The sequence below is a fragment of the Bactrocera dorsalis genome, chromosome 5, assembly GCF_023373825.1.
Source record: "Bactrocera dorsalis isolate Fly_Bdor chromosome 5, ASM2337382v1, whole genome shotgun sequence".
NCBI classification, from domain to species: Eukaryota; Metazoa; Arthropoda; class Insecta; order Diptera; family Tephritidae; genus Bactrocera; species Bactrocera dorsalis.
The window spans coordinates 32292650-32308657 of NC_064307.1; the positions used below are offsets into that span (position 1 = coordinate 32292650).

The window sequence follows — 16008 nt, forward strand, 5'->3', positions numbered from 1 at the left end:
AATAATATGTTATAGTTGCTGAAAGATACGTATATTTGTGGCAAATGAAAATTTCCATCGGATTTGTAGTTGGAATTGATCCACATACTAACTTTTATGAGCATTTCCGCAAACGATAAACGGGCAAAGCACATTTTCTGCAACATAAAATTAGTAATTATGGCTTGCGCAGCTTTATTGGATTATAATGTATACTATATACTTATGTAAACACAAAACAGATACGTGCATACATATGTACATTTGTATGTATAAGTTAATGTATATAAGTTTATAAAGACACACTCCAAAAATATATCATTAGGGGGAAATAATATTAATGGGGAATGTTTATTCATTCGAAAGAACATTCCTTTTGCATTTATTTCTTTAAGATTCTCTTTCAAATGTTGCCCGGGGCTACGTCTCAGATGGTCCATCCGTTGACTTCAACTTTCGAAGACTCGTTCGAGTATTTCAATTGTTAACTGGCGAACGAAACGCGTGATGTTTTACTCCAAGACCTAAATGGAAGCTACGTTGATTCCACCGGCCCACAAACCACACCAAACATTTTTTTTCTATATGAAAAGGAATCTCTTGAATCTGTGAAATATATATTGTTTATATATCCATTGATCCAGAAGTGGGCCTCATCGCATCTCGAAAACGTCGGATCTTCTTGGAACTTTTCAAGAGCCCATAAAGTGTGGCGATGTTGCTAGGGAAGGTCTAGCGACTTCAGTCAGTGTCTTCTGTGAGGTCTGTAATTTCATCACGTCACGTTTCAGTTGGTACAACGAACGGAAATTCCCCAAGATTACTATTCAAATTCACGTCCTCGAAAAAAACTTTGAAAAAACATTCATCGAAAAATCATTTAATCAGATGAGGAACATTTCTGGCTTAATATTTCGTCAGGAAACAACCATGTCGCTTTTAGGATCGCTTGGAGTGGATTCGAGGCCATCATTGGGACGTATTTCTTTCGAAATGAGGCAGGAAATGCCGTGACCATCAATAGCGCGCGTTATAATACGATACTGACCGACTTTTTTCCCGGAGTTCGATGAAATCGACGCAGACGATCTCTATTTCCAACCAGACAGTGCGCCGTTTCATGTTTCAAGTCTAAACTATATAAAAAAAGTTAATTTTGACCAAATTTGAGTATATTATTTCACATTTTATAGTTTTTTCCAAAAGGCTGTACTTAAATATTCTTTAAATATTCGGAGCAATTTCGACACATATTCACGTTTCATTTTACACAACTTTAAAATTTAAGAAATTGACTAAATCAAATATTGCTCCATAAGTACTTCAATCAATGCCGTTTTATTTATTTTCAGAACAAAAACGCATTAAAATATAAAGCCAAAATGACGAAAGAGCAAGCAACCGCAATACCAGAAGAGCTGTACAATCTCACACAGTTGGCTGAGGTCACGCTGGCTGCCGGACGACTTAGCACAACTAATATCACAGAAATTAAAGACTACATAAAACGCCACAAGGCATTGGAGTATCTTGCTGATGAGACAACCGCCCCGAAACCTGCCTACGTTCCTCCAATATCAGAACCCTCAAGTGTGATAGCAAAACCAGTAACCAGCGTAAACAATGACTACGCTAATAGCTTGTGGCACACAAACCAAGAATTCAGTGCCAAAAACCAACGTTACGACAACACGGAATTTCCGAATAACCAAGATGATGCGCATCATAGTTGTAATTCCTCATTAACGGTGCCACGAACCACATTCTATTCGTCCTCCGATGATGATTCCAACTACTACAGCCACAAGGTATTTGATCGGAAGAAGTTACGTCGCTCCACAATTTCCGATCACTCACGATACGATGAGCACTCGTGCAGCAGCTTGCCTAGCTGTAGTAGTGACGAACATTTCATGGGGTCCTCAAGTAATTCGAGCAACTCAGAGGGCAGCAAGTTGAGCGATGGTGCCGAAGGCAGTGCCCATAGCGTAAATTTACTCGACGATGAACACATTTGTCCGGAATGCGGCAAGAAGTACTCGACATCGTCCAACTTGGCAAGGCATCGACAAACACACAGGTATTACAAAATATTTTTTACAACCAAACAATGGTGTAATTGAATTTACGAATATTCTGTCGTAAAGGTCAATCATGGACAAGAAGGCGCGACGATGTCCGTACTGTGAGAAGGTCTACGTCTCAATGCCCGCCTTCAGCATGCATGTGCGCACACACAACCAGGGTTGCGAATGTCAGTACTGTGGTAAATGCTTCTCACGCCCGTGGCTGTTGCAAGGTCACATACGGACGCATACCGGTAAGTCTTGTAGATACCTTAATGTTTAGAAACCACTGTCTAATAATCATCTACGTGCTCTCTTCAATCAATTAGGTGAGAAACCCTTCAAGTGCAGTGTTTGCAACAAAGCTTTCGCGGATAAATCCAATCTGCGCGCTCACATACAAACCCATTCGAATACGAAGCCACATACCTGCGCTCGTTGTGGCAAGGCGTTTGCTTTAAAGTCCTATCTGTACAAACACGAGGAGTCTTCGTGTATGAAAAACCATCAACGTAACGGCGAACGCAGTGAAGCGCGCCCAATTAGAAATGCAGCAAATACGACGAACGCCCCTACCGTTAAAAGCCTGAACACGCACTCGTTGACGGACTCTGCTAAGTCAACGTTAGCCACAAAACTATTGCAGAAGGAGAAAGATCGACGTCAAGCCGGCACACTCATCTATGGTGAAATTCTGCCCGAAACCAACCACAAGCCGCTTGAAATCACCACCATTTTGACGCTAACCGACAACAACTGCACGATGAAGACGAATGTGGAAAAGTCATATACAATGCTCACAAGCCCCATGTCTCAGGAAGAGTATGAGCGTTTTAAGCGCATAAGCGTCATACAGACGGCAACACCAGGTGATATTGTCTACCGCGACCACGCAGTCGGACCCATTAGCATTGCTAATGCGGCAACGCACATCCCCTTACAATATTGTAATGCGGGCAATGAGCCACCACAACAGGTACAAGATCAACCGGTTGACTTTTCGCCAAAAAATAATTTTACACATTCGACAAAGACCAGCCCTTTTGAGTTGACCGGCAATTATGCAATCTTGGCTTAGTGAAGGGGACTTATGTAAACGTTGAAAATAGTTCAAAAAGACAATGACAAATTTGAAAAAGTTAGACTGTTGGTATGTATGAAAGCTCTGGAGCTCCACTATGGATGTTGGCGGATTCAGAGGTTAAAATATTACATAGAAAAGACGTGAATGTTACGGATTGATTTTGATAAAAAAGTAAATTTCGAATTTTATGAAATGTTTCGCGCTCACAGTCAATTGCTAACAAAGTTCTAAGCAAGAAGCCCGCATAATTCAACAACCTGGTATAATATATGAGTTACATGGGTTTCCTCGGGCCTTTTTTAAAACAATTTGTTCTCATATAAAAAATTAAAGATTTTAATAGAATTTAAGAATTGTATCTCAAAGACCTGCGTAAAATTTCTTGAAGATCGGTTGAGTAGTTCACTAGGAATCTTTCCAGCCAACTTTAAAAACACAGTTTCGGGAAAAATGCGTTTAAAGACGGCGCACTTAGCCTAGCTAGCCTCGAGCGCACTAGTCTCAAGGCTATATTTCCGAAACTATTACTCGGATCAACTTGAAAATTTAGGACATTATTGTAGAGGTGTTGTAAAATTTAATAAGATAATAAAAAAATCGATTTCTTGAAACCCGTAACCCGTGTAACCCAATAATGAAGAAAACGTAAATTAAGCTGAATGAGAACTTTGAAAGATTCCCATAAAGTTTCAGAATTTTTTGAAATTCTTTTTTCTAAACTGACTAAATTATCGTAAGAAATTAAACAATTTTAAAACTTGATTTTAAAATACTAGATTTCCATCTAGTCAGGACACCTACAACGACTAAAAAGTGGACCTCCTTTGATTGCTGCTTAGAACTTTGTAAGCATTTGAAATGACGAGACTTATTGGACTAAACACAAAATAAATCAAGAAACAAATATGTTAAAAAATTGATTTAACTGAAAAATATATACACTTGTAGTTTAGTAGAAAACTGATTGTGATAATTATAAAAAGATTAGTCTTAGCTCATTACAAACTACGCCATAAGCAAACAAAGTAAGAATATGAGTTAATTGCTTTAAATTGGCGGCACTTGTAATACAAACAAATTACCCAAATTGTTTAATACTATGAATATATAATTTTCCAAAAAAAAAAATATATATACATATATATATATTATCATATTTGGAATTCATAGACGTATAATTGTATATGTGCAATTAGTTTAAGAATCCTTTTGTATATATTTAATCGTAAGATTATTAACACAGTGACTTAAAATGTGTATTTACCGTTAAAACTATTACCCTTTTTGAATGGTAAAGAAAACGCAAACCAATTTTCTTACACTGAAACTCAAAACCGCGGCAGAAAATAATATTATAATATAAATATTTACTACTTAACAAACTGTCAATATACTCAAATAATCAAAATTAATTTCTATTGATAAATTATTAAAACAATAACTTACAACTATAAGAATTCTTTATCAGCTGAAAACCTAACGTACACCAAGAATCCCTAACCTAAAATTACATGTTTGGCAAAAAGTGAAATGCAACGTTGTGCTGCAACTACGCTGTTCCCAATCTTCTACAAATTTATTTATTTACATTGTGACAAAAAAGTACGCGGCAGTTGCAAATTAAACCCAAATATTTAATTATTCATCAATTCTGTCGCCTTCTAAATAATGCCCACCAGATGTAATACAGTTATGCCAACCATTCTTCCAGTCCTCGAAACACATTTCATGAGCACTTTTTGGAATGGCCTTCAGCGAATTTTGTTTTATCTCCACGATCGACTGAAACGGACTCCACGGAGCGGCAATTTCAGTTTGGGGAACAAGAAAAAATCACACGAAGACAAATCTGATGAATACGGAAGTTGTTCGATGGTATTCATTGTTCTTTTGACTTTAAATTTTGTCACAATCGTGGCTCGATGCGATGGTGCATTATCATTGTGTAAAATCCAAGAATTGGTCTTCCACAATTCCGACCGTTTTTGACGGATGTTCTCACGCAAACGCCTCAATGCGGCCAAATAGAACTTCTTCTTGACCGTCAGTCCCTCCGAAGCGTATTCTTGTTGCACCAAATCACGAATATCGAAAAAACATTGAGTATCACCTTGATTTTTGAGCGGCTTTGGCGTGGTTTTTTTGGTTTCAGCTCACCTTTTTTCCTCCATTCCAATAATTGTTGTTTTGTTTAAATGTCAAACTTGTAAGGTTATGCCTCACCGCCTGTTATAATGCTCTCCATGAATGTGTTATCGGCATTCGCACGATAAAGCGTATCCATAGAGATCTGGTACACTTTTTGAAAAAAAAAAAACAGCTTTATCGGGACGAGTCGAGCAAGAACTCGTTTCATACCCAAAATATTCACAAAAATTATTCGAACGGACCTGCGAGAGATGTCGAGCGCTCTTGCCATCTCTCTGGTACTTGCCTGACGATTTTCAAGCACCATATCCTTCACTTTTTTAATATTGTCATCAGTTAAAAAGTTGGAATGTCGTCCAAAACGAGATATGTCTTCGACGATCTCTCGACAGTCCTATCAACTTAGCAAAATAATTTTTTTTGAAATATCATTTACTCGAGGAATTTACATTACAATTTCCAAGTACTTGCTTGTCACAATGTATGCATGCTCTTCAGTTTCGTAGAGAGGAAACCGTGGCCTGGGAGAGATTCTAGTGACTTGTTGTGGCAAAATATCTGCAAAACAGAACTGAGAACTCCGAGCCCAAGAGGAATTGTCTCCAAACTCTACCTCTCTCTCCTTCACTGATGTTCGATATCGTTGCACAAACTTCCTAAAATAAAATAGTGAATTTATTTTAAATAGGAATATATGTGTTTTTTTTTTACTTTGCGACTGTGTAATGCTCACCTGCGATTTTTTGAAAGATTTTTTAAGCAACAGTACAGTATTTCATGCAACGTACACGTTGAGTTAGCTTTCCATGAATATTTAAACGTTCAAAAAAAAAAAACAAAAATAAATAATAATAATAATAAATATATTTAGAGCAGCAAGCGAAGTCGTAAATTAATCTTAGCAGTAGAACACACACACACAATGATCTTAATTACATATAGGCACTCGTACTTGTAATCATTTTTAGACAGCTTTTTGCACCACCATCAATTTTTTTTATTAATTATGCTAGTATACTCAAATGTTATTATTAATTGTTTAATTAAATGCATATCATTTATTGTATATATATATTTATGGGTTTCTAAAATTGTATATTTGTAGCCACACCGAAACGGACGAGATAGTCTAGTCTTTAATTTTAAAAGTTGAACTCTGTGCAGTCTCAGCTAAAACTGTAAAATGCATGCTTCAACTTGACATTTTCTTTTACTTTATTTTAATTTAATATAGTTTCTATGAATCACTAGCTTTAGGCCGTATTATGTGCAATATTAAAACATAAAAAAAAAATAAAAAATTAGAATATACTAAGCAATTAATTTAAGTTGTAAACATCTTCGCGAATATTTTCAAAATCTCCACGCCATGAGTAGGCGTTGCCACCAGCTTCTGTAATATGCAATGACTTCAATTTACATATGACCATACAGAGACCAAAGTATGTACTTCACACTTGCATACATATATATGTAAATCGCTCCCATGGCGTACTCATTTAACTCAAGCCAAGTAGTTTTTAATTTTTTTCTATTTCAAATATTTTTTAAGTAGAAACAGCGCATTTGTATAGCCTTTCTCAAGTTTATTTTTTTTATATTTAATACTCATACAATTATACATACTTACATTTATATATATATTTTTATTTATGTACATACAAAGAAATATACAAAAAGCTAATTATGCCAAAGATTATGTTTAGTTTTGCATTAAATGCTCGTGAAATTGCCGAGCATTTGCAAATTAAACTCTAAATAAAAAAGAAAACAAAAATAAATAATATATTGTTTTGATTGACTGAATAAGTTTAACGGGAATGCATAATTCAGTTAGCACAACTAATGTGGCACTGATTGTTTAAGGTTAGTTCCGCATTTTAATTGGAATTGGGTAAATACATACATATGTATATAACAATTAAGGAAAGGCTTAGTTCAGGTGCAACCGAATATACTCTGGCAACTTGCGGGAATCAAAGCCAGGAAAATACCTTAAGGTGTAAAATGCCAACCAAAAGATCGGAACTCAAGCAAATTTTATATATCTTATTCTTTTTTATTGGCGTAGACACCACTTACACGATTATAGCCGATTTTACAGCAGCGCGCCAGTCGTACTTCCTTTTCGCTGTTTAACGCCAATTGGAGATTCCAAGTGAAAGTGAAGAATTCCAGGTCCTTCTCCACTTCACTTTTCGAACGGATTGGAGGTCTTACTCTTCCACTGCTTCACCCGGTGGTTACTGCAACGAATGCCCTCAGTGCTGGACTGTTTTCATCCATTCGGATAACATGGCCCAGCTAGCGTAGCCGCTGTCTCTCAATTCGCGGAACTTTGTCAATGTCCTCGTTATACAGCTCATCCTTCCATCGAATGCGATATTCGCCATTGCCAATGCACAAAAAACCATAAATCTTTCGAAGAACATTTCTCTAGAAAACTCGTAACGTTGTCGTCGTCCATGCCTCTGCACCATATAGCAGGACGATGATAATGAGTGACTCATAGAGTTTGGTCTTTGTTCGTCGAGGAGAACTTTACTTCTCAGTTGCCTACTCAGTCCGAAGTAGCACCATTGAAAATTGCAAATTGAGTCTGTCATTATTGTTGCTGTAAATGAAGGTTCCAAGGTAAACGAAATTATCTACTACTGAAAGATCGATTTATCGCATTGTTCCACACAAATTGACTGACGATCTAAAATTTCTCTTATCGATCGACGTTTGTGACCGATTATTTGACCAAATTACATTTTAACCATTAACCCCTCCCGGCATTCACCTGATATGGTACCGTGCGACTTCTTCCTTTTCAAAAAAATCCATTTGCCCATGAAAGGAAAGCGTTATGCAGACGTAGAGGCCATTCAAAAGGCTTGCACCGGCATACTGGCGTCCATATCGGCCAACGAGCTAAAACACTCGTTTGACATGCTTTTGGACCGTGCAAAAAGCTGTATTGAGTCAGAAGGAGAGTATTTTGAATAAAATAAATTGATTTTTCCGAAAAAACCATTTGTTCTGTTTTTTTATTTTAAATCCTATTTATTTTGGAACACTTCTTGTATGACAGTTGACAGTGACGTGGAAGACAAGTCGGTAATGCGACGACTGTTTGTGTGAAGACAGTAGATATTTCGTCTTGCCCTCTTTCACTACCAGACCTATTTGCCTCTCTTCTTTGTCCAACCTGAAAAAAAACAGAACTAACGACGCGGTTGTTATTGGCAATGATATCGATGGAGCCATGTGCAGAAGTTCACACAAGTGAGGAAAGTTTACTAAGTCCCTTTGATTTGGGAGTGGCCAGAAACGATTCTTTCAGATATGGCTCAAGCAGCTCACGACTTCCGGTCATAGACCAAGTATCATCTGGGTAGTCAAAAAAATATCCATTTGAAGTCGAACTAAAGTAGGAAGGCGAAGCATCTCTCTCCAGAGTTGCGCGCTGGGCTAGGGAACCGCCACGTAAAAAGACACCTTCATTTAAAAGGACAACAAAACAACCTCGTATGAGAAAAAGCGGTCACCCTACCATAGGAAAAAGTGTATGGTTCTTTATAGAATGACAAGTAACAGCAGATATCAATGTAGAAAGAAATCGTTGGAAAAGCTTACCGCTTACTCAATCTACACAACGTGTTTGAACAAATTTATAAAAACAAAATATTTGATTTTTATGAGTATGTATGTGTTAAAGCCAATTAATTTACAAGAAGTAAAGTAAGTTAGAAAGTAAGTGAACACTCTAAATTATATGAACGCTACAGCTAACATTCAGATTCAAATCGAGAAGACTGCAAGAAATGTCGAGAGCAAGGCACCAGGCATCTCTTGTACACTTGTCCCGCAAGAATCATTTGGGATTCGCTCGGTATGATATACTGAAAGAGGTATCGATAGTGAGGTCACAGAGTCTATTGAAAGCCACGTCAATCGTAGGGATCCTAAAAGATGACTAATCTATCGCAAAGGACCAAAACTGGTTTATGCGTGGCTCATTGGCCTACCAGACTAATCTACCGGATTATCGGGATATTACAAAGATAAGTAGAGTATATTAATCGTAGGATAATAGTCCGATTATTAATGGTACTTAAACCATGAAATAAAAGTATGGTAATTGTGGAACTTAACCTCAGCGATCCTGTGGAACTAGTTTTAGCGAAAGATATTGGAAGTGGGGAGATAAAATACCTGTAAGCCTATAAAGACATTTGGTACTAGTACTCAAAGAGATATTGATGACAAAAAGTACTGCAATAACTCTAAATGATTACTATATTGTCTTGCTCTCTCTACATTTCATTGTTTTTTGCGAAATATTTCTAAACTGCGAAGGAATACTACCGGAAGCGATAGTATCTGCTGAACCATGACTGTCTTATTTCGCTTTACTCTTCCCTCCGATAACCTTAGATTAGAAAATTTGCGAAGTTTATTTATAAATTATGGCTTCATTTGCGTTGCGTTGAAATAGTGGTTGCTAGAGAACCAGACGCCAATGGTTTATATAAAACATATTTTGACACTATTTTATTTAGTTTTCGACTTTGCTTTTGCCAAATTTTATTTAGTGATATTGTCTAACATTGCTCCAATTCAGATTATTTACATATATTTATTATTCTTGTTTAACACAAAGAAACATTGAAAGCACTTTAACCCTCTTGAATTTAGAACAAAACTTAGCTTATCAGGAAGCTAACCTCCAACAGCTTCGAGTGTGTTTTTTGTGTGCCTGTGTGTGTGTATGGGTGATAAATACATGCGCCGCGAATGCGTACGGTCGCACATATGGGTGTGTATGTGTGAGAATGTATGTATATATGTGTGCGTTTGCGCTATATTGGCGCCAATAAATAAAGTGTTCTAAAAAATCAGTCAAGCAATTTGATTCAAGGCTATCAAGACTTCAATTTGTAATCTTCACGTTTGGAACGCTCACAATTCAGACATACATACATACATTTACATAGCACAACTGTAAATTTACACATATGCACATGCATGTATGCAAATTACATGATATATGATGCATTAAGTGATGATAGTTTTGAATACGTGGGTATGTGTGTGGATGTGTGCGTGCCAGTGAAATTGACTGTGCGTGAACGCCTTCATTTGCATGGCTAGTTGGTGGATGTGTGTGGCGCTGACTGATGAACAATGTTGAAACCCAGATTGATTATATCAATTCCATCTTCTACTGAATGAATATTAATTAAAGTGTATGGCAGCGTATGCAAATCTATTTCAAACATCAAGAAAATAAATTAAATTTTTCTAAAAACAACAATGAGAATATTGAAAACTGTTTGGCAAATAGTAGAATTGAGGTCGATGCGATGACATAATAGAATATTTATATTGAAATATTATCAGCGCTAAGTAACTTCACGTGGTGTAGTGCGATTGCGCCAAAGACAAAAACAAACTGCTCGCATTAATCTTTGAGGCACATTACGGTAAATTAGAGGACGTTGGAAAAATCAAATAGCTGGGATGATGGGATATTTTACGCAATGACGCTTAACACTCAAATGGTATTCCTTGTCGACAGTTTGGCCGGTCGGAAGGGAATCGGAGTGCACCACACCTCGATAATCGAAGAAAACTGCCAACATAACCTTGATTTTTCACTTGTTTTGACGTGATTTTTTCGGCTGCGGTTCACCTTTGTCAAAATATTCAGTCGGGTCGCAAGCAAATATCCAAGACTCATCGACAGTAACAATACGCTTCATGACATCCAGGTTGTCGGAAAGCATTGTTTCAGAGAAGTTAAAGCCACGCTGTTTTTCGAACAAATTTAGTGATTTTTGAACCAATCGTACTTTCACTTGTCTTACCAAGTTGCTCACGAATTCCGTTCTTATACCAGTTATCCTCTTGGTAGCGAAAAAAACATCCGTTTTAAGACGAAACATACCTCACCAGGCTGTGTTTAGGACCCACCACGTAAAAAAACCTCCCATGAAAGGAAGAAACCAACGTCGAATGAGAGACCCCCCTTTTGTTGACGACCACTGCAATTGTATTAAGCATTACGATTTCGAAGCATGCACTGGAATGTCCGATCTTTTAATTGAGAAGGTACCGCTGCCCAGGGGGTTGATGTCCTCATAAGAGTAAAAGCTGACAACATCATCTCATTCATTCGGGTGATTTGGACCCACGCTCCGATGCAAGAGAAGGATGATGTGACAAAAGATGTCTTCTATAAGCGCTTAGAGCGCACTTATGAGAGCTGCCTTCTCCACGATGTCAAAGAAGGTATCTTTGGTACAAAGGTCGGTAAATTCAGCCTCTATGATGAAACGTCCCCAAATGGGTTGAGTTTGATCGACTTCGCCGGGACCCGAAATATGTTTATCTGTAGTACTCCAGCATTGGAAAGTTCATCAAGCTACCTGGCTGTCTCCGGATCAAAAATCCACAAACCAGATCGATCATGTTGTGATAGACGGAAGACATGTCTCTAGTGTTTTAGATGTGCGTACGCTCTGAGGTTCTTACAATGACTTGGAACACTATCTTGTTGCAGTCAAAAAACGCATTCGCCTCTGTGCAACAAAGAATACATATCAACAAACACAAGGAGGGTTCGACGACGTTTTTTCTAGTTAACTCGCATCAGCAACTCGGTATAAGGGAACTGTGGGACGGCATTTCAAGCTCCTTTGGTACATCTTCAAACGAAATCATTGGTTTTAAGGTAAGGCGAAAGAACAGCTGATTCGATAAGGAGTGTCATGTCGCAGTGAAGAGAAAACAGACTACCTACCTCGCAACGTTACAATCATCATCCCCGTTCTGCTTCATGGCACAGATCGTTAAGGCCGATGGCAACATTTGATGAGTCGACGTTACGAGTTTTCGGGAGAAAGATTCTGTGAAAGATTTATTATCCTTTACGTATTGGCAATGGCGAATATCGCATTCGATGGAAGGACGAAGTGTACAAGTTATACAACGATATTGACATGGTTCAGCGATTTAAGAGACAGCGGCTACGCTGGTTACGTCATGTCGTCCGCATGGATGAAACACTCCAGCTCTCAGTGTATTTGACCCAGTACCCGCCGGGAAAAGGAAAGACCTCCTCTCCGTTGGAAAGACCAGTTGGAGAATGACCTGAGTACACTTGAAATCTCCAATTGGAGCTAAACAGCGAAAAGGACCAACGACTGGCGCGCTGTTGTAAACTCAGCTACAAACACGTAAGCGGTGTCTACGCCTATAAAAAAGAAGAAGATATTAACAACTAATGAGGTGTTTGGCGTTAGTCAATGTTTTATGTTAGTAATATTTCAACTTAAACCAAGGCAAGCTTTTATCAGAACGGCGCCCATAAAGTAAGAACGCTCTTAACTATTATACTCAAAAAGTTCCAACATACGCTCTTCAAGCCCAACAATGCCACATAAATTATAATTACAAGCAATAAAATAATTTCTTATACGAATTGTGGGACTTGGGCAATGTCGCACATTCATTAAAGCAATTGAACATTGTACATTTCCAAGTCAAACAAACCGAAGTTTAAGTTAGACATGTAAATACTCGTATGTATGTGTGGGGGATACGTTTGTAGTATGAGTGTGTTGGATACATGGCAAAGTATCGGTATAAACATCGGCATAACAGGGTAATTATGTAAAATATATATGTATATGTATGTATGTGGACGATCAACTGTAGATTTAATTGAAATTATGTGGGTTTTCGCTTTGTGAAAACACTTGAGAGTAAAGCGTGGAATAAATGAGAAAGTACTTACTTGCCACATATGCTTTTAAATTGAAATATTGCATATATGTAAGAGTAAGTATATATGTATGTATGTACAGCTAAGTGCTCCCACAGCCGGCGTTTTGTCATGACAAAATGCCCATATGTAACGTATGTACATATGTATGTATGCATGCACTCGAAAATGTATCGCAACAATCGCACGGCGATCGATCGAATGCGAACGCTTTTAATGGAATGTTTATATGTATATGTGGTTATGTCAACAGTACATAGGGACATTGCTGATTCGGCGATCGACTGTCGGCGGAAAGGCAAAATGCTGCTAAGCAGCCGGCAAATGACAAACGTCAAGCGGAAACAGATACATTTGAAGGCGATCGCGCAGTACGAGTGTTCTGATCTACAGAATTCAAAGAGAGTGCATGGCTTTACTTAGGTCAAAGCATCTTTGCAATTAATACAGTACATTCTGTTAAATAAGTTCTCAGTTTCAATTTATTTTTAGCCGTTGTTTTAGGTGTTTGTATATTTAATATAGTGTAATTTATCAGACCACAAGAAGCTTTCAAATGTGATTAGCTTAAAGAGTATAAAATAATATTGAATTTGTAGAATATTGAAAGAAACCAAAAATTAGCACATCTTGTCCACAAAACCAAAAATTACGAAAAGGACGATAACTTAATAAATATCTGACTCATTGTTTATTAAATTATCATTATTCTTCTTTATTGACATAGACACCGCTTACGCAGTTAAAGTCGAGTTTACAAAAGCTCGCCAGCCGTTCTTCCTCTTCGCAGTTCGACGCCAATTGGAGATTCCAAGTGCAGCTAGGTTCTGCCCCACCTAGTCTTTTCCACGGAGTGGAGGTCTTCCTTAGCCTCTGCTTCCCTCGTCACATACTGCGTAGAATACTCTCAGAGCTGAAGTACTTTCATTCACTCGGACGCCATGACCCAGCCAGCATAGCCGCTGTCTCTTAATTCGCGGAACTTTGTCAATGTCCTTGGGTATCCCATACAGCTCATCCTTCCATCGAATGCGATATTCAATGAACAAAAAACCATAAATCTTTCGCAGAACATTTCTCTCGAAAACTCGTAACGTTGACTCATCAGATGTTGTCATCGTCCATGCCTCTGCACCATATAGCAGGACAAGGATTATGAGTGACTCATAGAGTTTGGTCTTTGTTCGTCGAGGAGGACTTTACTTCTCAGTTGCCTACTCAGTCCAAAGTAGTACCTGTTGGCTAGAGTTATTCTACGTTAGACGAAATCAACTACGACGTTATGACATTCAATTATTTTGCCTTTCCATCATTTGCTATCAGACCCATTTTCTTCTCCATAAATGGATAAGGAGTGAGCAGAACTAACGGCCCGGTGTTGAGGCCAATGACTTTTATAGAAGATGGTACCTTCTCTGATCTGCAGCTCGAATTACAGGAGTAACTTAAAATAGTCGCACGATTGGGAGTCGCGTTCTCTGAAACCTTGTTTGGTATCGAACGACTCGCAGAGGTCCTCCGCGATATTGACGAAGCTTTTGGTATTGCTCAACGTCAGTTTACATACATAGCTGTATTTGTTTTACGATTTTCATGCTGTCAAAAGCAGCTTTGAAATCGACGAAGAGGTGATGTGTTTTGATCCTCTTTTTTAAGGGTCTTTTCCAATATTTGGCGCATGCTGAATATCTGGACTGTTGTTGATTTTCTAGGCCTAAATCGACACTTATAAGGTCCAGTCAGTTTGTTGACGGTGGGCTTCAGTCTTTCACGGACACGTTCGATAGAATCTTATATGCGATGTTGAGCCCAGGGTAGTTGGCGCAGATTGTGGGGTCTGCTTTTTTGAAGATTGGGCAGAGCATACTTAAATACCAATAACGGATATGCTTTCGTCCGACCATATTATATAAAGAAGCATGCTTCTTATGAGCTGTTCGCCCGCATATTTGTTTTGTTGGTGGCGGGTCCCAAACCCCACGCACAACCGTGGGTAGGCGATGTTTCGCCTTCTCACTTTAGCTCACCTTCAAAAGGATGTTGTTTGACTACCAAAAGTTAATAATTTCTACCTTAGCAACCTCCTCGGAATCGAGGAAATATTGAATATTAATTGATTATTATCTTCTCAAGAAGACAAGGAGGAAACGTGAACCATTGCGACTGTTAACCGGAATTTGTTGATTATCCAACGATAGGTTCGGTTAAAATTCACCGTTTAGAAAAGGATCTTATTTGATAGAATGTTTGTTTATCGTTGTAAACATAAATGTATTTATATATACATGTTTTTTATGTAATTCTTGTTGCTGCTTATTGTCAAAGAAGTTTCATACATCTGTGTTTGTCCACAAAATAGGTCAAAAGTCTATGACAATTTCTTTAGCAATTTGAAGAAAACTCCCAGACCACTTGACGCAATATGTTGAGAAACTAACAGAAACCAATCGGCACAAGTGAATGGCACAGACATGAAGGAAAAGACATTGAAAGATCAAAAAATTGTATTGCTGTTGTAGGCTTCGAGTATTGCCTGGAGACGGTGGCGCCTGAAATGCACATTCTGCTCTCGGCGCAGCAAACCGGACGATGAGCTGCGCTTCGCAACTGAAGTGGAGCAGCAACGAGTAAAATGATCGATTCACGCGATCTGAAATGTTTATGGCTTTCGGAAAAATTGTCTATTAGTGAAGCTTCTACATGCATACAGACAGACATCTACTACGTGCTTGTACGTGTGTAGGGGCATATAAATGTTTGAGCGTCAGTTGTGCTGTCTATGGCTTAGCGATTCTCAGACAGTGCGTATGTGCGAGCTGATAGTCCTACAAAAACACACGCGCAGACACACAAAGCAACATACATGTATATAAAAAATTGAATTTGTAAGCATGTGTTTGCGATCACATTGAATTTAATGTAAATTTATAAAACTCTTCATTATGTACTTATTTTTT

The 16008-nt window shown here is 38.1% G+C and overlaps 1 protein-coding gene across 1 annotated transcript; it reads left to right on the forward strand.

The window, feature by feature from the left end:
• The first annotated feature begins 1329 nt into the window (after nt 1-1329).
• On the forward strand, nt 1330-5962 carry LOC105234005 (zinc finger protein 813). Its single transcript, XM_049457811.1, has 3 exons — nt 1330-2059; nt 2127-2299; nt 2375-5962. The coding sequence occupies exons 1-3, from the start codon at nt 1362-1364 to the stop codon at nt 3121-3123; spliced, it is 1620 nt and encodes a 539-aa protein (XP_049313768.1). The 5' UTR covers nt 1330-1361; the 3' UTR covers nt 3124-5962.
• The last annotated feature ends 10046 nt before the right edge of the window (nt 5963-16008 follow it).

Coding starts and splice junctions, on each gene's coding strand:
- LOC105234005 (XM_049457811.1), top strand. CDS start 1,362: ATGACGAAAGAGCAAGCAACCGCAATACCAGAAGAGCTGTACAATCTC. Junction 2,060..2,126: donor AGGCATCGACAAACACACAG/GTATTACAAAAT, acceptor TCTGTCGTAAAG/GTCAATCATGGACAAGAAGG. Junction 2,300..2,374: donor TCACATACGGACGCATACCG/GTAAGTCTTGTA, acceptor TCAATCAATTAG/GTGAGAAACCCTTCAAGTGC.